Below are 25,268 nucleotides of genomic sequence, written 5' to 3'. Positions count from 1 at the left end.
ATCCCGTTTGACCTCCAGCAGCCAGCTGAAAGCTCTTCTCCAACCCGACAGCAGCTGTCTTCGGGTGAAGGACACCGGTGGGACAGCGGGGACTGGGACGTGCGTGGCGCAGGACATTACCTGGGGCTCGAAGAGCCCTGAGGACGGGCGAGCAGCGAGTGAGCAGCGAGGCGCGGCAAGGACACAGCCCGCAGCCCTGGGCGGCCGCCTCGAGCCCTCCTTGCCCACGCCCAGCAGCTGCGGAGCACCTGCGGCGGCCGCGCCCAGCGGGCAGCCCGTGCCTGGCCGCGGGCGGGTCGCAGCCGGAGGCTCTCCGGGGCGGCGCGCACGCTGCGCGGTGTTCCCTGTGGCTCGCCCGCTCCCCGCCCCGCTCCCCGGCCCTCCTCCCGTGCCGCAGCCACCCCTTGCGGGGCCCGGCGGAGCGGCGCGCAGCCCCCGCGGGATGGGGGGGCTGTCGCCGTGGCTGTGGCCGTGGCTGTCGCTGTGGCTGTGCGCGGCGGAGGCGGCGGAGCTGCGGCTGACCCTGCTGCACACCAACGACGTGCACGCGCGGGTGGAGGCGCAGGGCGCGGGCCCGCGGCGCTGCGCGGCGGCAGAGCCGGGATGCTTCGGCGGCGTGGCGCGGAGAGCGGCGCGGGTGGCGGCGGAGCGGGCCGCGCACCGCAACGTGCTGCTGCTGGACGCCGGGGACCAGTACCAGGGCACCGTGTGGTTCTCCCGCTTCAAGGGCCGGGAGGCGGTCCACTTCATGAACCTCCTGCGCTACGATGCCATGGTAAAGCAGGCCGGGGGAAGAGGCTACCCCTCCCTCCCTCTCTCCCCTTGGGTGCTGGGTCTGTTCTTGCCTTTCCTCGCCCGCTGCCGGTCTTTCGCATTGCCGCCTCCTTCAGTGCGTAAAGCTGCGTAAGAAAAGGCTGTAGGTAATGCTAAAACCGTGGCCAAAGGTAGCTGGAAGGTAGGCGAGCACAGGGGAGGTGATGTGCTGGGTGCCGGGCTACCCGCCGAATTAAGTCGTGAGCTGGCCGCCCCACGGGCAGCCAGAAACCGGGAGATGATGGCAAGGCTACACAGAGTGATGCAATGGAAGAGCTCTCCTTGGGAGATGCAGGGGCTGGGGGCGGGCAAGGGGCTGGACGGACTCTATTGGAGAGGTGTTGGCAAGCCATGGAAATCACCCCAGAAAAAGCCGGCCGAAGAGTCTGGCCTGAGACAGAGGAGTTAACTCTGCCTGAGGCTCGCAGCCTGTCCTGCCTCAGTCCTGCGGGAAGGGGACAGGTGGCACACGCTGTTAGTGCTATTTCTAAAGGTAGAGGTTTTTAGTTTTCATCTATGCCACCCTGGTTGCGTCCAGTCCCGTCAGAGCTGCGGTCATGACCGAATATAAGGGGCTGTGTACAAACAGCCCAGAGACTGAAACAGCACATTAGTAAGGATGGTCTCTAATACTGTGCTAACCCTGCACCTTTACTCTGTCTCTTTTGGTCGTCGAAGTGATGAGAGGAAGGTAGAATTTGTGGCTGAGATTGGGGGATGTCACTCCATGTCCTGAAATCTTTTGTCTCAGGGCAGTGGCTTATTTTTCTTGTGTAAAACCCCAGGAAGGAGAGAGATTAATATTATGTTTGAGCATAACTGCCGTTTTGAGAGTTTTGGATATTTATTTATTTATTTGGATATTTAGTTGCTGTTTTGGATATTTATTTCATCCCAATTGACAACTTGAGGGGAAAATCTTCTGGGCCTATCACATCCTCTGTCTTCATCTTTTTTGCTTTGTCTGGAAAGGACTGTGCTTTCCTTTCCAGGTGAAAATTATTTCACCTGTGTATTCCCTCTGCCTCAGAACAGCTGTGGAAGGGAAAGCTATGTCCCAGTGCACTTTCTTAGGCTAAACACCAGACCGAGAGGTCTGTGGAGGATACTGCTCCCTCTTCACATGCCCTAGTGAACGGTTTTCTAATTGTGAAACTAGCATTAACAGGCTCGTTTCTCCCAATGGTGAGGGAGAGGAGTGTGTGCACTCAGGACTCATCCTCACTGAGAGCTGGGGAGCACTTTGGGATTCTGAAGTGCAGAAATAGCTTGAGGTGGTTTTTCCTTCCTTTCTTCACAAAGTTTTCTGCTGTCTGTCATTTTTCAGACTTGTGCTTGCTGGTGTAACTGGTTCATGGGCAGCCTGCGAGCATGCACAGTTCCTGATCATATCACAAGAAGAAATTTTTTCAGGCAGTGTTGAAGTAGTGTTCAGTCTTAGAAACGTGTTATGGAGGAAGCACCTGTTTTTGGAGACACCATGAGCTTTTTCATCAGAATAAGCTTTCAAAATAAACCCACCCCATACCAGATAGCCAGAGGCTTGTGCCAGACGTGAATGCCTTAGGTGAAGTAGTCAACCACTTGTTCTCTGTGGAGGTGCTGCTTATTATAATTTGAATAGAAGGTGACAGGATAGGCGCTAAACGTTCTGTAGCTTCTCAGTCTTGCTCTGCTGCCAAAGAGCCCGAGGAACTGTTGCTGAGTGTTAGGCAGAGCTGAAGCATCTGTTTCTATTCTTCTGTCTGTGGACCATGGGGGGCCGTGCAGTGGGGATGGTGGCTGGGTGGGGGCACAGGGAGCAAGGTAAGAGCCGCACTGAGAAGGGTGAGCTAGTGTTTCTTTAAGCAAAATTTGGGAAGTCACATCCCTGACAGAAGGGGTGGGGATTATTGAAATGTTTAGAAGTGAGCTACAGGACTAGGATTACAAACAGGATGGAGGGAGCATGAGTCATTAAAGTTGTTACAGGATGCGGGCAGGAGCCATAGGAGGATTTAGGACAGTCTGGAAGCATTAGAGGTTTGCTCCACAAATAGGAGAAATTTCTTTTTTTAAGTTTACCTTTTTCTCATTTATACTTGCTATCACCTCCAGTCTGTTTTCTCCTGTTTCATTGCCTTCCGAAATTTTTCATGGCACCAGCCTTTTTGTCTGGTGTAATTAAGACTGAAATCCAAGTTACATACCTCAAAGACAGTATTTGGAGGGATGATGGAAGTTTTCTAGCTTTACTTTTAAGTTGCATCCTTCTGTTAATTTGTATCCTGATTTTGAAATATTTTTAGACTTGCTCCTTGTGGAAAAGAGGATTATATAATCACATGCTGTGTGCCTGAATATTCTGTGTATTCCCCCTTGTGACTTACACTTATGCTGGCCAACGGATTCAGATTTGGTGAAGGGATATTGCACAGGTACAGAGTCCTAGGAGCTCTGGGTGTAAGGGTAGTTAGGCAGAGTATTAGGAACCCAAAATGGTCCACATCTCCCCTCCCTTACATCAAAAATAAAACTGTATTATTAGCCACCAGTGATTTCTCATGAACAACTTTGTAACCACCCACACCATGGGAAAAGTTTTGATTAAAGTTAGTGTCCTAATGGACATGAAATAATCCAAATGCAAGACGCAAAGCCAAAAGAAACAAGCTTTCCTAACTGGTTGGTTGGGTTATGGTTTTGGTTTTTTCCCCAACAAGCTGGTGGCAGTTACACCCAATTCAATTTCTTAATTCATTTGCAACCTTTTTTATTGGGGTTTAATTGCATATTTAGGAGGAACAGAAGGCATGTGCACCAGCCAAGAGGAAAAAGCTTGTTACCATTCTGATATACTCTACCACTCCACAGACATCTTTTCAGAACATCCAGACAGCATCAAAATGAATGTAATTTTTTTTTCTTTATTAGTATTTTTTTTACAGCAAATTAGATTGCAGTTAGAATACAGTTAGAAGTGGAACATAGTTGGAGTGCATTGTGTGTTCCCAAGTCAGGATTCTTTCAGAGATAGTTCTTAGTTCTTTTGGAAAAGTGCTGCAGCAGCATGCAAACAATTTGGCTCTTTCCCAAGGGTATGAGTAGTGTTCTCACCGGTGTCAGCAGGAGCAGATGATTTCCAATGCAAGTTAGTGCTGATATCCTGAAATTTCCACAGAGCCATTGACTATCTGCCTGTGAGGATAAAAGGAGTCTGGAGTCTTTGTCTGTCCCAAAAGAAAGACACTGCTAATCAATTAATTGAAAATACTGAGCTCCCATGCCTGTGGTGGCTTCAAGGTCCTGCTTGGTTTGGAACATGACCAGGGTTAATACATCCATTTGGAGAATAAAAGTTGGAGCAAGCACAGCTGGGTGTGTGGGTCGTTTAAGTAGAACAGAAGGATATATAAGCCTTCTGAGATGATGAATGCAGCCTTCCCCACTTAATCTCAGAATGAAATTAAGAGCACACTTTTGCCTGGAAGAGTTGGCCCATTGGCTTTAATACCTCTTATGTGCTTTTCTCAGCTGCAACCTAAAACCTCGTATGAACTTATTATGTACCAGGTTACACAAGTATTGTGTTCTGTGGATACATCTTTTCCTTCCCTAACACTTAAATATGCTACAAAGTCCTTGCGTGTCACCTGTGGAGGTTTTGCTGGCTTATCGCCAAACTTTCAGGCACAGGCGTGTGGCAACACAGGCTGAGCATGAAAAATGGGCAAGTAGGAGAAATTTTCCTTCAGGTAAGTCCCTTTTCTGCTTAACCAGCCTGGAAAAACCAAACATTCATCATCTGGCTGGTATTACCTTGCTAATAAATAAACTGGACTGCTCATTTCGTGTGGCAGTCTTGATGCTTCACAGCGCTGAGTGTGTACCCGCCTGTGTGCACACACCCACTATGGATGGTCTGAGGGGATTCTCTCTAGCTGATAAACATTAGGTAATGTTAAATAGGCAGGTAATGATATCAATGATGGATAGAAAGTTGTATTTTCTTGTTGCATGTTAAAGCACAGAAAAATCTTTACTAAATGCAAAATAAGTATGTTTTTAAAACTGTAGTCCAAGCACAAAGCTCTTAAAATGCACTTTTTATTTAAAGATAACAAATATTGTCATTGATATTTAGCATTTTCTTTAGTATTTAAACAATGTATTTTCCATACACAAAATATATGTTTTCCTTTGTGGTTATTGTTAATCCTCTTTTTTAAAGCTACAGGATGTAAAATGAGTGGGTTTTGATCTGGTACACAGTCACAAACAGTTAGGTTTTGGATTTTGACTTTCACATCTGTATTCATGTAAGAGAGTCTGAAAAACGAAAACCTACATGTAAAAAGAAAAATAACCCAACCACTTCTGTGTTCATGAGAAACAGGAATGTGTTGGTTTAGACAAGTTAGGGTTTTCTTTCATAGAACATAGACTTTGTTTTCTCAAACATACCATGCAGATAACTTATAAGTCTATTTACAGTGAATATTTGAGGCAGGGTCTCATATTTTCTTCTTGCTTTTCACAGGCTTTGGGTAACCATGAGTTTGATGAAGGTGTGAGTGGATTATTGGATCCTCTTCTTAAAAATGCAAATTTTACAGTCCTGAGTGCAAATATTAAAGGGCGAACTCCATTAGGAAATGAAATGATGAAGTATGTTCATCCTTTTAAAATAGTTCATTTTGACTCAGAATCAGTTGGAATTGTTGGCTATACTACAAAGGAAACTTCTTTTCTTTCACAGCCAGGTATGTTTTCTTTAGTATGTAAGTTTATGTCCTTTGTTACTATTTTGTTACTTGCCTACTTTTTTAAAATCCAACGATGAATGTTTTCAGCTGAAAAGTGGGAAGTCTGTTGTTTTATCAGTATTTACTACTCAACTTTGCCTGATTTTTAACCTTAAAAAGTCTTGCTAACATTACAACCCATTTTCATACAGACCTGGACCATATTTAAGACTATCACAAAGTCAGTGAGATTGCAGAAGAGCTCAGAGGTTGTTGGGATTTTTATTCTTGCCTGGGTTTTTTAAGTTATATTCCATGTTACTTTATTGTTATTTATCCATTTAAACAAAAGTTAAAACATGAATACAACTTGTCTCTAGCATGAAGCATGACATTTCTCTGTGTGTTGAAATTTTGTTCTTGGATGTCTCCATGCTAAAAAACAAGGAGAGGTTCATACTTGTTTTTGAAGCAAAAGTTGCCCAAGACATTTTTGGCCTCTCAAAGTATTTGCAGAAATTAGACTACAGAAGGAACACCCATTCAGCTTTTACCACAGTTGCTTCATTCATGAGTAAAATTAGAATTGATGAGGAAAAAGGCTTCTCAATTTCGGACGATTTTTTCCAGCATTTCAGGAGGTTTGGTTTGGTGAGGGTTTTGTTTGGGTTTGGTTGTTTTAGTAAAATAAAATGGTCTACTAGAATGAGAAACACATTTAAATCAGCTGTAGGAGATATGAGTCACTGCCCGCTCAGAGCTCAGGCCACATGTGACAAAACCAGAGTTTCTTCCCTGGGTTTTGCAGTTACGGATGCTCTAAGCACTAGTTTAAAACACTAATTTAAAACATTGAAAAGGGACTTCATATTATTATTTCCCTTTGTATCGCTTAGTAATACAGAAATAGTGCATTGTTTTCCTCACAAGAGGAATATTCAATACTTTGAGGAAGTATTAGAATATAAAACTATTCCTTCTGTGTTTTTTAATTCCAGTGCTGTATGTTTAACCTGTCTAGAAATGGACATCTGAGGTCTGAATAGACTTATTGATCTCACTTCTATTTTGCAGTGATGTGGTTTTGGATTCCTGTCTTTTTTTTTCCCCCAACAGAAAAGAAAATTGATCTGTATTTTGTGTAGGCGGTAGAATTTTACCTGTGCCTGAGGACATGAGGGTAGATATCATCTGTTGTCATGCTAAGTTTGAATAAGGACCGTCACTGTTGTCCTCCATTAGGGATTAATAAAATCTGCTGCTGCTCTTCTTCCAAACACCTGTGTTGGGGCAGTGAGATCATCAAAGTAACTTGCTTGCAAATAAATACACCAGGTTAAAATCCAGATAGTGTTGGAGAGATTCTATGAAGCATTTGAATACATTTCCAATAACATTTAGACATCATATCCAATGCCTCAGTATGCTGAGACATTGTAAGAGACCACAGCTAAAAAAAAAAGCAGTGTTAAAAGGCAAGTCTTGTTAGCTCCATAGATGGAGCTGAAACACCCCTAAGGAATTATATCCCACAGTGTAACTGAGCAAAAAGCAGAGCAAATTCTAACAGCAACATTTGTAGTGGTCAGCGTTTTTACAGTTTTCTGCTTTGCCTTCTCAGCATGTGGAGGAACATTTGGAAGCTTTGGAAATGTGAGCTCAGGACACGTTAATATAGTTCAGTGACTATATTTTGCCCATGACCTAGCAATCCTTCAGACTGGTAAAATCATGGCAGACATGGGTTGGTGGCTAAATAATTATCAACCTCGTCCTTATTTTCAATTAATAAGGAACCTTGCAAATTTTCAGCACCTTGCTTATCTCTACACATTTCTTCCAGATGATTTTGTTTTCTCTGCCTCTGTGTGCTTTGGCATGCTCTACACTCCTAGGGCATTCTCAAGGCAAACAGGAAGCTTGAGAATGCTGAAACATGAATTCCTACATTACTGCCTTCTGTGGAAGTATTTTGTGAGTGTGATTTCTTCCATTATTAAATCTGAATAACTTCCACCCAACTATGAAATTACAACTCATACTTTTCATAGTCTGCTTAAAAAAGGTTATCAACAGACTCGAAAACAGTATAAAGTCCTTAAATCTCAGTGCTTCCACTGGGAAGGACCAACTAATCTCTGCTGAAAGTACTGTTGATGTTGCTGTTTGGAAACCATAGGGATGGGGAACACATTTATAGATTACAGCCAGATTGGCCACATTATAGATTGGCAGTTTTTCTGGAGTTCTCTGTTATGCTATGTACAGCTGTCTCAGCTGAGTGCTCAGTGGATTTTTCCATGTCCTGCAAGAGTTGCTCATAACTTGGCACATAGACACAGTTATCTGTGTATTTGCTTGGAACTGATAATCACAAGGCCGTCTTTCTACTCTATGGTGGTTCCAGCCCACTTGCTTTAGTTCTGTAGTGTTGTTTGGTCCATTGTATTTTTGTATAAAGTGTAAACCCAAACCTACTTACTCTGTAACCCTACAGGCAGCAAAATATTTACTAAAACTATCAACTTGGCAGAGTTTTCTAAAATGGAATTTTAAATTGTATTTATTCCACTTTATTCTGGCTATCTTGCACAATATTTTTAGCAGGCAGCCAGTTCTTTTTCCTTGTTTAGTTGTAGCAGTTTGAATGTTTTTTCTGAAACTCTACCTCATCTAAAGAGAGAATAGTATGCTACATCAGCTTAATACCTTGAAAGAGAAGTGAAATACTGACAAGAGCAGTAAGTTGGTCATTTTGATTCAGATTGTTTTGAAAAATGCACAGATGAGTGCTACGCAGTTTATTGCTTTTTGCCTGGTTTCTTACAGAATTGAACACTGTGTCAGTGCTCTTACAGTCCCCCACTGCATAACTTTCAAACCTGCTGGCCCATTTCATCTCAGTTACAACTACTCAGGTGACTAGGATGCAAAGCTATGCCATGACTAGGCCATGGAGAAAGGGGTGTGAGAAGCCCCTGCAGCCCCAAGCAGAATTCCCTTTGTGAGGGCAAGGTAGACAGCAGGAGATCAGTGGGTGGGTTGGCAGCGGGATGACCCATCTGAGTTCTGGTGTCTGCCTGTCCTGACATAACAGTCAGGAGAGGGATGGGCTTACCTGCATGGGACAGGCTTTGTTTTTCCCTTCATTATGAAAGCAGGTTGGTTTGGTTTAATACCTTTTCTCTACAACTGCCTGAAAGAAGGTTGTAGCAAGGTGGGGAACAGCATCCTTGTCCTAAGTAACAACTGACAGGTCAAGAGGAAATGCCCCCAAAGTTTTGCCAGGGGAGGTTTACATTGGATTTTAGGAAAGAGTTCTCCTTGGAAAGGGTTGCCAAGCACTGGAACAGACTGCCTAGGGAAGTGCTGGAGTCACCATCCCTGGGGGTGTAGATGTGGCACTTAGGGACACTGTTTTAGTGGTGGACTTGGCAGTGTGGGGTTAATGGTTGAACTCTACAAACTTTGAGGCATTTTCCAGCCTAAAGGATTCTATGATTCTGTGGGCTGAAGATTAATAATAATATGTCTTCAATGTGTGGTGCATTTGTAGGCTGCAGTGGTGCAGAGGGACACCAGAGCTGGTGCTGATGGGGAGCATTTGGTTGTCATGGGCCACCTGGCTACATGCCATGGGAGAAGTTAGCCCACAGGCATCTGCATGCTGGCACAGCTTGTCAGTGGCCCTTTCCTTCTCTTTGTTTCAAGAGCTCAGCTCTCTTTGCAGAACTGGTCCCCACACCGTGGGATGCAGCTGGTCCATGGTGCTGAGAGGAGCACGTGAAGAGCCTGCACTCAGGGATCGTTTCTTACACTTCCCTTTCTGCCAGCAGCTCTGCATCAGGCCCAGCTGCTGTCAAACGCAAGGATGTACAAAGAGGGGCTGAAGCCAGTGGCTCCCTTCAGCAGTCTTCCACTGGTGTAAGGGAGTTTATAGAGAAGACAGGGGCAGACACTTCCCAGAGGGGAAGAGAAAGGACAAGAAACAATGGGCTCAAGCAGTACCACAGGAAATTATGGGGGGACGTAATGAAAAAATTTGTCATGATAAGCATGGTTAAGCCATTAAACAGGTTTCCCAGAGAGGCTGGAATTTCAGCTTGCTCAGACTAGATCCTGAGCATCCTCATTTGGCTTTCAGTTCCTGCTTTGAGTGGGTTTTGGAGTACATGGCTCTGGGAGGTCTCTTCCAACCTCAATTAACTTTTGACTCTGATTCTGAGAAGAGGTCCACAGGAAGATAATGGGGGGATGCACTGAACAATTCACTCTGCAGCGTGCAGTACAGAGATTCCCTCTGGCACAAACAGAACTATTCAATGGGTGTGGCGGTGAACCAATTTATGTAACCCCTTTTATCTCTTCCATTGTAGCAGCTTCCTCCTCATTTCCTGAAATATTTTGCAGTGGATTGTGAATTCATTTCACTCCTCCCTTTGTTATGAAATCTTTCTACTTTAAAGGCATATTTCAAAATGGTTTGATCAAAAAACTCTGCAGGAAGGAGAGGAATTAGGTAGAGGAGGAGTTGGTAGAAAAGTTACTCAGTTGTCTTTACCAGAAGGTCCAAGTTTATGGTTGGTTGAATCTGTCCTTAAACTCTATTCTTAAAACTTTGTCAGAGAAATTAGCCTCTTACATAGGAAGTCCTTTTGTGCAGCCCGAACCGCCGTGCCCAGGGTAAGAACGCCTGTTATTCTAGTGCTCATGTAACTGTTTGTCACATTAGAGTAATTTCTGCAGGCACAGAAAATTTGCAGAAAGATGGTCAGTTTCCCAACATTCTTGTCCAGAAAAGGTTCCTCCTTTCCAGACTTTCCGTTCCTCATGCTGTTGTTTCAGGATGGTATCTCGCATGTGTGCTGTGCTGTATTGGTGTGACTGAGAGTGGCTCACATTAGGTGAGATAATTAACATAAAAAGGCAATTCATAGTTTGGTGGGGGACTTTGAAGAAGCTGCTGTTTAAAGCCTTTGGGAGGGGAGACAAAGGAAAGAACAAGATGAGTGTGGAGTAAAAAGAAAGAGAGATTTAACCTGGGAGAAGATAGAAGGTCTTAAAGAAATGCAGTTTGGGAAGAAAAAACCTTTGTAATAGAATACAAGTGTTTAGATGCAAACACTGACACATTTCATTTCCTTTCTCTAGTTAAATAATAAAAGCCATTCAATTTTTGATCCTACAATTGGTGTCACTGAATTTTTTAATGGAATTATTACTTATTTAATCTAGGCAAGTACATACAGCTTGTTGCAGAAATGTTTTATTAGTCTAAGCACACTGGTGCTCCTGAGAGACTGAAGAACATCAACTCAGATCAAGAGCTTGAACCAGCTAAGGATATTTGAAAGGCTCTGCCATTCAAAGTTCTGTTAATTATACAGACTGGTATCTGATACCAACTACCTTTTTTTTAAACTACCAATTAAGGTACTTTGTAAGTAAATTATTTTCTTTTCTTTTTTTTTTTTTAAAGGGGATAATATGATCTTTGAAGATGAAATTGAAGCATTGCAACTACAAGTGAATAAACTTACTGCTATGGGAGTGAACAAAATAATTGCACTAGGACATTCTGGTTTTACCGTGGACAAAAATATTGCCCAGAAAGTGAAAGGAGTGGATGTTGTGATTGGAGGACATACAAATACGTTTCTCTATACAGGTATTTTACTTCCTACTAAAATATTGCTTCTAAAACTAAGCTGAAACTGTTTGTCTTTAAACTCAAGAGAACTTTCACCAATGTAGTTTACTGCTGGCTGCACTCAGCTGGGTTCATAGCTGGTATGTGTCCATAACTTCCGTGGAAGAAACCAATTCAAAACAGACTGTGCACACCAAGTACTGTGACTCACTAAGAGGTTCCATAATGCTGGATGTTCCAGGTGGTCTATACAAAGTGGAGAAGAGGAACAAAAGTAGTAACACTGGTAAATCACTGCTAAACATACTGTACCTCTTTCAAGCTCGTGCCTATAAAGGAGTAAATTAGTTGTCTACTTTTAAACATGTATGTGACTTAACCTGAAAAATCAGTCATAGAATACTTCAAAACTGCTGCCGGTGTTGATTTTCTCTGTAATCTGATTCTTTAGGTCTCCATTTAGCCTGCCATGAAAATACTTTCCCCAAGTTTCATCTGTTTATTTCAATCCCTCTTTTAATCTCTGCTTTATTCTTCTTTTCTCTAGAGGCAGATGTCATTCAAGAGATAAACATTGCTGATCTGATTTCTCCTGCACTAGTGCTACTTTAGGCAACACTTACCATCAGCAGCTTCTCCAATGCTGTTACCTTCCCCAGAGTGTAAGGACACAAGTAAAAGAGAGACTGGTTTTTTGTTCTGTTTGATTGAATTTTTAAAGTTCTTTAAATTTAGCAGAAACTTTAACAACTGGTTGAGACTATAATGGGAACTTCCTGTAATTTTCAGAAAAATTTCCCATGTGCCCTAGTCACAGGGATAACATTATGTACCCTAGGAACTTAACCACTTAAAAGGTTTGCACTGTCCATCATCCCCTCCTCTCCCTATTCATCTCCTCTCTTTCTCACACCTTTTTTGTCTTATCTGGACTCTCACCTTTTGTTATCTCACTTGTTAAAAAGAAACAATTGCATGCCACAGTTATACACTGAGCAGATCAGAATATCTCTTGAATTTGGCCTCAGGGAGTAACTTTGATGACTAAACTGGAAGCACAAAGCATTTACATACCTACCTACAAGTCAGAGCTCACAAACACTTTGCATAGAGGTGCAGCAGAGAAGTAGCCAAACTGGAACAAACAACAGGACAGACCATCCCAATACCACATGTCTAAGTGACTGAGGGGACTGGTTGAGGGGGATTAGCTTGTGGAGACACTTTACTCAGATCTGCCCGTGTTTCCCACCAGCTTGCAGCTCAGGGACTCCCCAAGCCAGAAGTGGTGTCTTGATATTTACTGGCTCCATCTCCTCTTGGCTACCTTCAACTTCCACAACAGCCTCTAGCAGGGCATTCCAACACTGCCCTACACAGCCTGCACATCCCACAGAGACCTTGCTCTTGTCTTGGGGTGCAGCCTGCAATTTTATTGAATTATTTTTGAGATGGGGAAAAACAAGGATGGATTCCATATTCAAAGTGTGCATTCACTGTGGGTGTTTACACAGTGGAATCCATATTCTTTTGCACATTGTCGGTCAGTGCCTGTAGAGAGCTTGTGCCTCATAGTGGTAGCTATAGTAGTCAAAATACTTTATTGGGTGTGATCCAAAGAGGTGCCACTTGTCACAGTTTGGAATCATGATGTGAAGTGCTGCAGGAGCTGACACATCTGAGTTCACATCCTGTCTAAATCTGTAGGAGTTCACAAGCACACCTCTTGTCATCCCAGAGAGTAGCCTGCTGTCAGACTAGACTGTGTCAAGCTGTTCCACCCCTCCCCATTTGAAGCTGTCCAAGATTCACAAGGCCAGAGAGAGCACACAGTATGAGAATCTGCAGCCTTTGGGTTAAAGATCTCAGCTGAGAATGAGTTCTGGTTGCTTTTCCAAGGGCTCTATTGTTTTGATAAAACAAGACTGTCTTACTTTTTTTGTTAATACTGGCAAGGTGAGAAAAATTTAAAAAGAAGTCGTATCTGGGGGAGATACACCAAAAATATCTATTTAGTCAAAATATGATTTCTGACGGAATGGAGTCTGAGCATATAATTTTTATCCCAAGTGCTGTGAAGCATGTACTCACCCATTCAGGAGTACCATGAGTGCATTTGTGAACCATGTCATGTTGAGTCAAAGCCATCAGTCAACATTCACAGAGAAATAGCTGCATCTGGGGAGGTGATTTCACTGCAGAGTAAAACATCTGATTTGAAATGTCTTAGTGCATGTCTCGATGCATATATTGAGCTTATAAGCTCTCACTCAAATCAAGAGGTGTAATCAATAACTAGCAGCAGAATCTGGGAGAATGTTTCAGCTCAGTCTAAGTGGAGAAGTAAGAGCTGTTCAGCCTGTTCTGTCTGTCACGGAAGTTTAGAGACATACTGCCCATGAGAGAAATCTTAGTGTAAGGATTTCATTTTGGACTAGTCCAACCTGTCTCTAAGACATTTGCCAATCCCTGGTTTATCCACAGGTTATAATGCAAATATTGTCCTGACTTGTTCAGGTGTGCATTTGATTTGTAGAACTGATTCAAACAGCAGTGGTAGTTTTGGATTAGAGCAGTTTAATTTCTGTTTTTCATCAGAACTGATGTTCTGAAAATATAGTGTGTTGGCTAAAACAGGGTAAGAGGATAGGAAAGTGTTACAGGTTCTTTAGTCACCCAGTATGAGTTTGTGCATTTGTAATGAAACAGCTTCTCATGCCTTGACTGATCATGAATTCTAGTGCTGTGTTCTTTGGGGTAAGATGCACTGAATAGTCTTTGCATTTTGGAAGGAACACACCTCTCTTGCAAGGGAAAGACGTCACAGTGATAATTAATCCTGCAAGGAAGTATCAGTATCAAAAAGTATTTCTTTAGAAAGCAAGAAATGAGTAAGACTCTGGACAAGCACTTAACCACACACAGCTGATATAAACTAAAATAATGCCTAGAAAGAATAACTTTCTAATGTTCTGTTCATTTGAGGACTAAAGAAGGGCAAGAAATCAAAACTGATTCCTTTTTCAGTTCAGAAACCCCAAAGCCACTTTTGTATGCATAAATCCTACAGAACCCTCATAAGCTACAGGATTCCTTAAATTCTTCCCCAAATAAATGAATAGTAAAGTGGCACTCCAAGGAACGAACTCTGTTGGCCTGGCTGAAAGTAGAAAAGCTAGTTCTGTGGTAAGTTTGGTTCAGCTTGCAGTTTGTTGTGGCTCTTCTCCCTGGAGAATAGGAGGGATTAGAGAGGAACGTGAATCATATCAGAGTTCTAGAAGGAATATTTATTATGCTGCTTATCCTAGGATTTAATATTTCATAAACAACTGTAAATGGAAGGAAACAAGTTGTTCTGTGAGCTGTGGAAGTGAACAGCCTGCTTTCCTGTGGATCCATGTCCTCTGCACCTGCTCCCCTGTGCCCCTGCCTTGCCAGTACCCCAGCGCTCACCCAGCACCTGGATGGGAAAGGCACCACCTTTGGGACAGGAGTAAGGAGCAGGCTCTGAGTGAGCTCTGTCACACAGCACATGATGGGTCTTGGAGCTACCCAACCTTGGTCTTGCAGTGGGGTAGAAATAATGACAGGAATAACAGCCGGGAGAGATACTACTGAGATAATATTGTCACTAGGCAGATAACGTCAAGGAGACACAGAGAAGGCTGGTACCCTTGAGGCAAGAGCTGTGCTGTGCAGTTCCAGTTTTCTTTGCCACTTTCTGTCCTGTATGGTTTCTAAATCTTGTGGTAGCCTATGCCAATTGAGCTCTCTCTTTTTTTCTGCCAGTGCCTTGCCTTAATCTGTTTCCAAGTCCTCCATCTAGTCACCTTTCAGACTTTGCAGGTCGATAGTCGTTTTAAATCCATAACTACACAGCTTCAATGCTTAATGAAGTTTGGTTTTGCGGAGAGTTTGCAGCCTCTCTGGAATTTTGGAGGCTGTTTAGTATAGTGAAAAAAAAAGTCAGCTGGCTGTATGTACAAATTCACAGTACTGCTTGTAGGTATTCTATGTGCTTATTAACAGTAAAAATACTTTAGACTCTTTCAGGTCAAGAAGTCTGATGTATGATTTACTAAGATTCTTACTTTCTATCTGATGCAGAATAATGTAGTATGAAGGCTCAACAATAAACTTTTCATCCAGTGGCTGGAATGTTTGCATTATTGAGGGGTTTAGATTGCATAATTGGAATGAAAAGTTGTTTTGTTGCTGTTGTGATGTGATGTCATGGTGGAGTGTGCTGTCATAACTTAAAAAACACTGTGGTAGTTATGTGGGCTCGTGTGCTGAAAACAACATTGTCTGTTATGAGATAACTGAGCAACCAAATGTGTGCTTGTCATCCAGTACAGTCATGGCTGTTTCTATCCTATCTGTGTTTTTTAAGGCTGAGAAACATTTCAAATGTCACTGTAGGAATTCCTTGAGCTGAAGACCCACTTTTCATGTTTGTTCTGTGCAGGCACCCCACCCTCTACTGAACTGCCAGCTGGCCCGTATCCATTCATGGTTGACTCAGATGATGGGAGGAAGGTGCCAGTTGTACAAGCTTACGCTTATGGAAAATATCTTGGTTACTTAAATGTTACATTTGACAAGAAAGGAAATGTAGTTGAAGCAGTTGGAAACCCCATTCTGCTGGACAGCAGTATTCCTGAAGGTATGTGGACTAGGCACTTGAGTTTGCCTGCAGCACTCTGCTACAATTCAAGTCTTGTCATGTTAAATACAAGGTCTGAATAAGAATTCAGCTTTCTTTCTGAGGTTGCTGTTCTCTTCTGTGTAGGGTTCAGGCTGTGTTACAGTTGAATATGTACATATTCAGAGTGGTTTTTTATCTATTTAAAATCCCTGAAAGTCGTTTTGTAAGAATTCGGTGGTACAATACCTTACCACTTTGTAGAACCTGCTTTAGCTAGTCCTGTAATTGTGATTTAAAAGATTATGAGGTCTAATTTACACTGTTTTGCCAGAGGCTGGGTTCTTCAGACCAGAGTTCAGAGCAATACAGGAAAGTGGAAATGTTCCAGGAAAAACTTGAAGTACCCTGCCAACTACTCTGCTAACGTGCAAATATAATATACAAACCCAAGAGTTCTTGTATGCAGTGCTAACTGCGTTCAAGTTTTAACTCTGAAACATTTAAACAAGTGGGAGGAGGAGAGTCTGTCACTTTTTGTTTGTAACTCCATCTGAGATCTGTGAACTGTTTTTTTTGTCAGTTCTGTAATTACCCAGGGCTGGTTTTCTAATCTCTGTTTCTTCATGCTTGCTGCATGAAGTTCTGAGCTTTTATCAGACTTTCTAGGTTCTACCTGAGTACTTGTAAAACAAATAATTTAAAAATTATTTGTTCATAGATATTTACTGTGTTATTCTCAGTGACCTATTAATGTAGTGAGATGATGTAAAGAGACTTTACATTCTCTCTCTGAAGTCAGTAAAAATAAAAATTCAGACACATTGGTGGTATAATTTTATAAATGTTGTTCTTGCTGACAGGTGGGGGAAAATTGATTAAAATTAATAGCTGATATAAAATAGTTGTGACATCTCTCTGCATATCCAAGTATCTTTGGGGTTTTTTCTGAAATAATTAAGTTTTCACCCAAGAGACAGATTTGCGTAGAGAATTTCTATAAAGGGCTTATTCCTTGACATTGATATTTGAGCTAGTTTTCCTTTCAGCACAACATTAAAGAGAGGGGAAAAAATTATGTCAAAGACCAATCTCGCTTGTATATTAAAAATTCTCTCACCTGTCAAGGTAGGTACTAGAAACGCCATCAGTCAGAGGTTAGAACAGGGCTGGGCAAAAGTAGAGAGGAGATAACCTTGATGTGGCACAGGACTGGCTTATTCCCTTCATTGTCCTGTCCTGCCTTCTCCCATGACAGGCTTTTTTTGAAGTGAGTATAGCTGCCATGTTGCTTGAGACACTGTTAGGAAAAGTGTAACCTTTTAGAATCACTAATGTTTTTTTCCCTAAGGTTTGTATTCACTGAAGTGTCATTAATATGAGATATGTATGATGCTTATTTTACACTTTTATACTACTTTACAGATGAGCACATTAAGGAAGAAGTGGAAAAATGGAGAGAAAACCTGGGGAATTATTCTGAAGAGATTGGAAAAACTAGTGTTTACCTGAATGGTACAAGTCAAGCTTGCCGTTTCCAGGAATGTAACATGGGAAATTTGCTTTGTGATGCTGTGGTAAGATGTTTCCACCACAGGTGGCAATTACATCTAAGGGTTACTCCAGAGCTATCCAGATCCAAACTATCAGCACATGGGCTCTGTGCCTGCTTTTCAAAAGTGCAACATCCAGCGTGTCCCTAGAGAGACCTGGCAGAAGTATAAGGAATGTTGCTGCAGAGAGTAGGGAGCAGTTTATCCTTTGTACATAGCCTCACAGAGAGGACAGCTTTTTCACAGCTTGCTTTGAGGCTGCACTTTTAAGAGCTATGGCAGTCTGATCTAAGAGCCCATTCCTCAAGCAAGGAGGAGAGCTCAGCTCCCATGCCCCTCCTGCTAATTGGCCCCTGCTCACAGCACTCACCCTCTGTCCTCTCATTACTCACTGGGCTTTGCTGTCTCTTCACTGGCACAGAAAACAAATCTGCGTTATTTTCTGTCAAGCTACTGACAAGAATTGTCCCCCTGAAGGGCTCAGAAGGTGCCAGCTGAAGCAAGGAGAGGGTGGGAAAGGCCAGACACCCAGCTGGGCACAGAACACTGCAGCCCAGAAGGAGCCACCAGCCCCTGCTGTGTTCTGACAGGCACTACTGGGCTTTTAAGTGTCACGTAACTCCAGAAAAGTCTTTTTACAAGAAGTCACTTCCAGTTTTTAAACTTCCTAAGTTTTACTGCTCTCCAGCAGCACCATTTCATATAAGTGTTTCAGGGAAAAACACTCACTAATGTGACTGTTTCCAGAAAATTAACTTTCCCATAAAGTTAAGTGACAATTAATAATACTGAGTTTTCACTTAGATATGTCCCCAAAGCTATTTATCTAGTCCATGTTATTGCTCTTATTGTAGTCCTTAAAATAATTCTTAGTTCATGGGCTAATTTCCTAATCAGATTAATGTTTGGGAATTCTGCATACAGTTCTCCTAGAATTGCAGCATGCTTTTTTTTTTCTGCTAGACTTCTTAATATCTTTATTTGAAAAAATGTGAACAAATGCTTTGGCACTTTTCAACCTTACAGAAAGTAACCTTGTAATCTCTCAGAAGTCTGTCGATTTTCTTGCTGTACATTTTGTTTTAGGGGGGTCAATTTCTATTTTAGTTAAATCAATGTCTCGAGACAGCCACCTGCAGTCATCAGTAGATACATAGATTTCTCTTCACGTTGCCTTGCCAGTTCTATACTTGCTTTCCGGTGTGCTGACACGTGGTCAGAGGTATGAAGGTAAAAAATAGACCTGCCTGTTCCATGAGCTTTAATATTTAGAGTTGTCCTGAGAAACGGAGAGATTAAGAATTGCAGAAGCCTGACCGAATGTTTGTGCTGGGTCAAAACAGAGGTCCGTTGAGTTCAGTGATGCATCTCAAACAGGAGCCCAAAATCTCAGAATAAAAGGTTGACAGGCCTAGACAGAATTTTACAAAGGACTGTAAAGGGACTCAGATGTGAAAAGGCTGTGAAATTGATAACAGCACTGTGTGAGCTCCTCTTTTAAGCTGCCTCAGCTCAGGGCTGGGAAGTTGCAATCCTTTGATTATGATTTGCAAACCTAAGCGTGGATCTGGCCTCAGGGCATAACTTTGGTGACTGAGCTGGAGGCACAAAGCATTTACACAGCTGCAAGTCAGAGGTCACAAACACTTCACATAGGGGTGCAGCAGAGCAGTGACCCACCTGGAACAGATGACAGCATCATTCATACCAAAGTTTTGTCTCAAGAATGACAGAGTGGGGATGGTAGGGGAACAGCATATTTCCGGGCAAGCCTGTGGAGTTGCCGTACTCAGATCTGTCCATGTCTTCCACCAGCTTGCAGCTCAGGGATTCCCCATGGCAAAAGTGGTCTCTTGACATTTACTGGCTCAACTGCAACTTGTGGGGAGGGCAAGAAAGAACAACAGGGAGAGAGAGGGAGAAGGGGAGGGAGACAGCAGGGATTAGCTCCCACAGAGTGGCTCCACTGCCCTTTGCTGGCCTCCAGCCTTCCCAGCAGCTGGTGGCGGGGCTTTCCACCACAGACCTGCACACCCTGCAGAGACCTTGGTCTTGCTGGTGTGCAGCATGCTGCTGCCCACTGCCTGCATAACTGCTGGAAGTCAAGGGGTTCTTGCACTGGAATATTTACTCCCTGTCCACCCTCACACCACTCATGATTTTATAGCCTTCTCGAATATTTCCTTCTATTATCTCTTCTCACAGAAGCTTTTCTGTGTCTTTGACCATCCTGGTCACCCCTTTCTGAATTTTTCAGGTTTTTTGTCATTCTTGAAATGAGAAAACACACAGATTCCTCCCCAGCCTCCACATGCCCTTCTTCATTTTATAGGCTTCTGTCATGTGCTTCTGGTACTGCTCTCTCTGCGAGAGTGAAGAGTCCTGACCACAGTCATTCCAGTATGGAACAGTTCATCCTTTCTATTATCCTAGGTCATTTTCTCAGCCTTTTCCTGTTCCACTAAATTATTTCTGAGGATTAACACTGGAGGCTTATTGTCCTTATGTAACCAATAAATAGCCGGTCTCCATTGTCTTTACTACTATAAGGATGCCACAAGCAAATAGTATCCTGTCCTTGCATTTTGTCAGAGCCTCGCCACTGAACTGCTGAGGACACACTGCTGTGCAGAGTAGACTTTCTGATCTAGTATGCCTGTTTCCTGTTCTTCCACTGTTCTACATCTTTCTTGTTAGCCAAGACCATTCCAAATATTTAAAACAAACCACAGAGAAGCTGAAAAAACTTAATTCCCTGCAACATGATTAATTTATGCTTTCCCAAAGTGATTTTAATGAACAAAAATATTTAAGGTCCTCTTCACTTCCCGGTTCTCCAAATATGCTTAAATCGTTTGTCTTTATCACAGTCATTGAAATCAAAAATCACCTTTCCTTTGTTTAGGTGGCCTGCCTTGGCCATGCCATAGACACACAGACTAGGGCAGAGTCCAAGAGTTCATTACAGTAAAAGGCAAATATTTTTCATGTTAAGAATTTTAAAAAGTGAAATACTTGCTTGGGTTTTTTAATAACTAAGTATTTTAAAATGGGGCTGAAGAGAATGTCAAAAAACCCCAAAACCTTTCTGTCTCCTTTCAGTCTCAGATTGTATTTGGTGTAAATTTCCAGAGCCTGTAATAAGTGACGATAAAATCTGTTTAAACATTTTCCTTTGGTAGCTTTATGAGAATGTCGGGCGTCCGGATAAAAAGACGTGGAATCATGTTTCAATGTGCATCCTGAATGGAGGTGGGATACGGTCACCCATTGATGAGCAGACCACTAATGGTACGTAAAATTACCAGCTGAATAACAACTTTATCAGGAAGAGGGAATCAAGTTATGCCAGCCTGAACACAGTTAGGTATGGGCTTGTTTTGACGGGGTTTGCACAATGTTTACAAGCGATTTCAAACTTTCTCAAATGGTTATCCATCATTTGAGCACAACTGCACTCAGGCTGACATTGATAGAAGTCTCTAGCATTGTTTGTACACAATGCTTTTTATAATTTCCCTCTCTCCTTGCTGCCTTGGAACAAAGAAAGGTCTCCTGCTGTACAGGGTCATCCGCTATGGTCGCTGTGAGCCTTCTGTAATCTGCTGTAGAGTAAGTAAATTCTGGGTTTTTCTGAATGCTAAGGTTTTAGTTTTTATTTTCCTGATACCACATAAATGCAACTTGAAAACAAACAGCTTTCTCAGTTTGGCTAAATCTTTCTGTAGGACTAGGAGTAAATCTTAATCAACTGCAAAAATTGCCTGACGTAGTATGAATAGCTGTGTTTCTTCATCTTAGGTTGGTGGTTTGTCCTGTCTTTTAGTAGCTTTTGCTATTGTTTGAATAGCAATACATGCAGTTACATCAAATTCTGATTTATTGGTCTTGATACTTGCTGGACGATAAAAGATGCAGGTTCTTTGGGACAAAATATGTGATTCTCACCCCTACCAGCCCTCATTTTCTTAAACTGTATTTTCCATGATTCTTGTCAAAAACTGATGTTAAACAATCCTAAAATAATTCTGTAAACAACAACAGCAAAAAAAAAACCCCAAAACCAAAATCAAGAAGTGAACAAAGTCTCTTTCCCCCAGGTAGCATTACTATGGAAGATTTGCTGTCTGTTTTGCCATTTGGAGGTCGTTTTGATATGGTGACATTAAAAGGCTCCACGCTGAAAGAAGCTTTTGAGCACAGTGTGAGGAGATATGGAAGAGGAAGTGGAGAGCTGCTGCAGGTTGGAGGTACATTTTCTTCTTTCCTCTTCCCAGTTTTCCAAAACAGTCATCCCTCCTGTTGGCCTTACTACACTGGAAGCCTTCTTTTAAGAATGGAATGCCAAGCTGGCCATACATCCTCACCCTGTGCCTCTCACATGCCAGCCAGCAGATGCTGTTTATCCCTGATAATATGTATGTTTGCCTGAGCCACTGCAGCACACAGGCCATCGCCGTTCCCTTCAGCAGAGACAGTGTTCCCAACCTTCCTGAACCCGTAATGGCATCAGTTGAACGCTGCAATTAGCTGTAACAAACTTCAGATTTTAGCTCTTAACTGGCAGCCTACCTGAAATGCCAAACTGGATAGATGTGCTGGATTTCAGTTTATCAGAATAATTTTGTGCAATTCTCTAATGATTGATGACAGCTTTAGAGTTTGTCAGAGTGGGCTATGGAATTGCTCCAGTGACTTTCTAAATATTTTATGGATGAACAGTTAATATTAAAAATCTATTCATATCTTTAATTGCAGCTGCTTATATGTTTATCCAGATGTGCATTAGGCTACAGTTATGTTTATTCCTGGTCTCTCTGTCATATAGTGCAGATTGTATTGTTTAGTTAGCAGAAGAGCTAAACTTCAAGGGCAGGGGCTGATGCATTCCCTCCCTCCATGCCTCTCCTCCCACAGACCCCGACTATGTGATCCCTCACATGCCACAGACACAATCCATGCCTCGCACTTTCACCAGTAAGTTACCACATTCTTAGGTACCTCTAAGGTAAAAGCTCTGCTTACTGCCTTCTTGCAGAAAAAGAAGACAACCAGTAGCTCTGTAAAAGGGTTCAGGATGGAAGATCCAGAGCAGGAAGAGCACCAAGATGGGAAGAGCCTCCGTGCTTTGAACAAGCTTGGTGGCTTCCTTGTCTGCAGATTCTTGGCCAAGCCAGGGGCTTGGCTCTCTCCTGGCCTTGATCAAGGAAGGCTCACAATGAGAAGTGCTGCTTCTCCTACAGTGCGGAGAAACTGCAGCGTACAGCCCTGGTCTGGCTTTCCTTTTTCAGGACAGTGCCTATTATCCAGAATAGCTACCAAGTTAGGCTGGCTGGCTGGCCTTAAAAAAAGTCATTTCAGCCAGCAGGCCAGGGGAATGAGAAAGCATGTGACTACAGAAATAAGGGGAGGTATTTTTATCTTGCAGTATTCCAATCCCATGACTAGTAATTTCCTTCTGTGGAGTAGTGATGAGAGCAGACAATCAGATAAGTAAATGAGGTGGGACAGTGCAATTCTTAAAAACAGTCAGAAATTCTTACTCCTCTTGAATGTTCTTGCATAAAAGTTGAGTAGTGTGCAAAGAACACAGGACATTAACTGGTGTAATTCAGAATGATACAACTCTTGATCACAGGAAGTAATGCAAAGAATATCTGAAGATGAGGGAGAATGCTGCTTCTGGCCCTGTGTGTTCAACATGCACTGTACTAAGTGGCATTCCAATGTGTATTTTTGTAGGCATCCACGTGGTCTATGATCTCTCCAGAGCCCCAGGAAGCAGAGTTGTTAGCTTAGAAGTGCTTTGCACAGCCTGCAGAGTCCCAGCCTATGTCCCACTCCAGACGGATGAAATATACAACGTGACTCTGCCATCCTATATGTTATTTGGAGGAGATGGCTACAGTATGCTGAAAGACAAAAATCTGGGATACAGTAAAGGTAAGGGGGATACAGTCCAGGTAAGTATGGGCACTAACAGGGTAGAGCCTGGCAGATGTAGAAAACGTTTGTTTGTTTGTTTGTTTGTTTAGGTGAACCTGATATTGAGGTTGTTTCCCGCTACCTCCAGAGAATGAAGAGAGTTTACCCAGCAGTTGAAGGTCGAATAAAATTTTCTTCTGGAAGTTTTATCCAAGCAAGTCTCACCCTGATCTCTGTATTGTTCACTGTAACATTCTTGCACACCTGATTTTTTTTGAGGAATACAGGAGAGATGATACTAATGAAGGGAAAAGAGAACTGTTCTCTTCTGTTACACCTTACAATGACTGAGCAGTGAGGTTGCTGCATGTCAGCAGCAAGCAGCCCCCATCAGGCAAGGGGGCAGAACCCATGACTTCTCTTGGTACCTGCAATTTGGCTTGAGGTGTCAAGAAGCAAAGTTCCAGTGAATAGTTACTGCTCAATCATAAAACAATGACAGACTGAAAGGGGGTAGTATAAATTGTCAAATTCTTTTAGCTGCTTTAGATAGTGAGTTAACAACCTGATCCCAGCAATGTAAACAAGCTTCTAGAAATGGATTTATTACAGATGTATATTCCTTTCTTTGATCTCCACTCAGGGTTAAGGTACTCAATCTCTCTACTTTGCTTCCAGTCCTATTTATCACACCTACACGAATGCCTGAAAGAATGGATTAAACTCAGTGCCATTAAAATCATGAGGTCTATTTAATATGCAATTTTAAAAAGTTTTTGTTTTACTTTTCAAAAAGAAACATCACACTTATATTTTCCATTAATAAAGGATGCAATAAAAGCTTGACTTAATTTTTATCAATTTTAACAGATTCGGTATTCTTTACTCTTAAATAATGATCAGTTTGGGGACTGTATCTAGAGTGAGAACACAATCTATGACTGTATTTCACAGAGGATATGCTCAATTTTGTACCTCTTCCAAAGAACAAAGCACAGGACTCCTGCCTTTATTCTGTATTAGTCACATTCCAAGAAAATGTCTGATACAGGCATTGACTCCTGCAGCACTTTCAGCATCCTTGGGAAATAGTCAGGTAATGAGGCTTTTTACAGCATAACCTGGCTTTATGATAACTGTGATTAAACCTCTTCTATGGGAAGGCTGTGTTTAAAAAAATAGTTGTAAGAGACAGGTAATGAGTATGTAATCAGATTAAATGCTAAGTGTACATTGCTGATGCTTTATCAAGAAATGACTGCTTACAAATGAGGGCAAAATAATCATTATTTTTCTAAGATCATTGGGAATTTTGATGTCACCATGTTTCAGAGTTGTTTAATGCTGTTTTAAACTGATTCTCAGTGTTCTGAATAAACCTGCTGTTTTTCTGGAAAGCTTGCTACACTCTTTTTCAACACTGAAGCTACTTGCCTCTTCCATTCACTGCACCTGCAGATTTCAAGGAAAAGGTGCATTAAGATAAACATTCAGTATGTTGAAATTTCAAGACCTCGTTCATTTTCACATCCATTCAAGGGCTGTGCATGAAAAGGTCTGGATTACACAGCTGTATTAAGTAAGGGGTGGTAGAACAGGGAGACAAACAACAACTGAGCGTGACACACTACAAGTTATGCCCTGGCATTGATGACTTGTTACTACTACTCCTTAAGTTGTTCATTTACAGAACAGTCTTCCCCCCCCCCATCAACATCAACAGTGTCAGAGAGGGCACTGATGGACAGAGCTGTACTTGCACACCAATTTTTAGAGTTGCAACAACTCCTTTGGCAGAGCCAGAAAGGAGAGAAATAACACTTTTACCTTCCTTTGACAAACAGAAGGGAAAGGTTTGCAATAGTAACACAGACAAATAACACAAATTATACTGACAAAGAACACCAGTGCTACATTAGATCGGTTGGTCTGTAAAAAAGGAGAAAATGTGTGTTTGA

General features: G+C 42.3%; 1 protein-coding gene across 1 annotated transcript; it reads left to right on the top strand.

Annotated features, from left to right (window-relative positions):
- The first annotated feature begins 354 nt into the window (after positions 1 to 354).
- Positions 355 to 24,707, top strand: NT5E (5'-nucleotidase ecto). The gene is made up of 9 exons (XM_019288567.2): positions 355 to 775; positions 5,333 to 5,555; positions 11,017 to 11,205; positions 15,656 to 15,853; positions 17,258 to 17,409; positions 20,568 to 20,676; positions 21,486 to 21,635; positions 23,128 to 23,328; positions 23,421 to 24,707. Exons 1-9 carry the CDS (start codon positions 443 to 445, stop codon positions 23,576 to 23,578), a joined length of 1,713 nt encoding a protein of 570 aa, XP_019144112.2. The 5' UTR covers positions 355 to 442; the 3' UTR covers positions 23,579 to 24,707.
- Positions 24,708 to 25,268: the final 561 nt, after the last annotated feature.

This window comes from Corvus cornix, chromosome 3 (assembly GCF_000738735.6).
Source record: "Corvus cornix cornix isolate S_Up_H32 chromosome 3, ASM73873v5, whole genome shotgun sequence".
NCBI lineage: Eukaryota > Metazoa > Chordata > Aves > Passeriformes > Corvidae > Corvus > Corvus cornix.
This window is presented reverse-complemented; position numbering and strand designations above follow the sequence as displayed.

Excerpts from the sequence above, each read along its gene's own strand:
- NT5E (XM_019288567.2), top strand. The coding sequence starts at position 443 with ATGGGGGGGCTGTCGCCGTGGCTGTGGCCGTGGCTGTCGCTGTGGCTG. Across the intron at positions 776-5,332 it reads TCCTGCGCTACGATGCCATG|GCTTTGGGTAACCATGAGTT; the intron begins GTAAAGCAGGCC and ends TGCTTTTCACAG. Across the intron at positions 23,329-23,420 it reads AAATCTGGGATACAGTAAAG|GTGAACCTGATATTGAGGTT; the intron begins GTAAGGGGGATA and ends TTGTTTGTTTAG.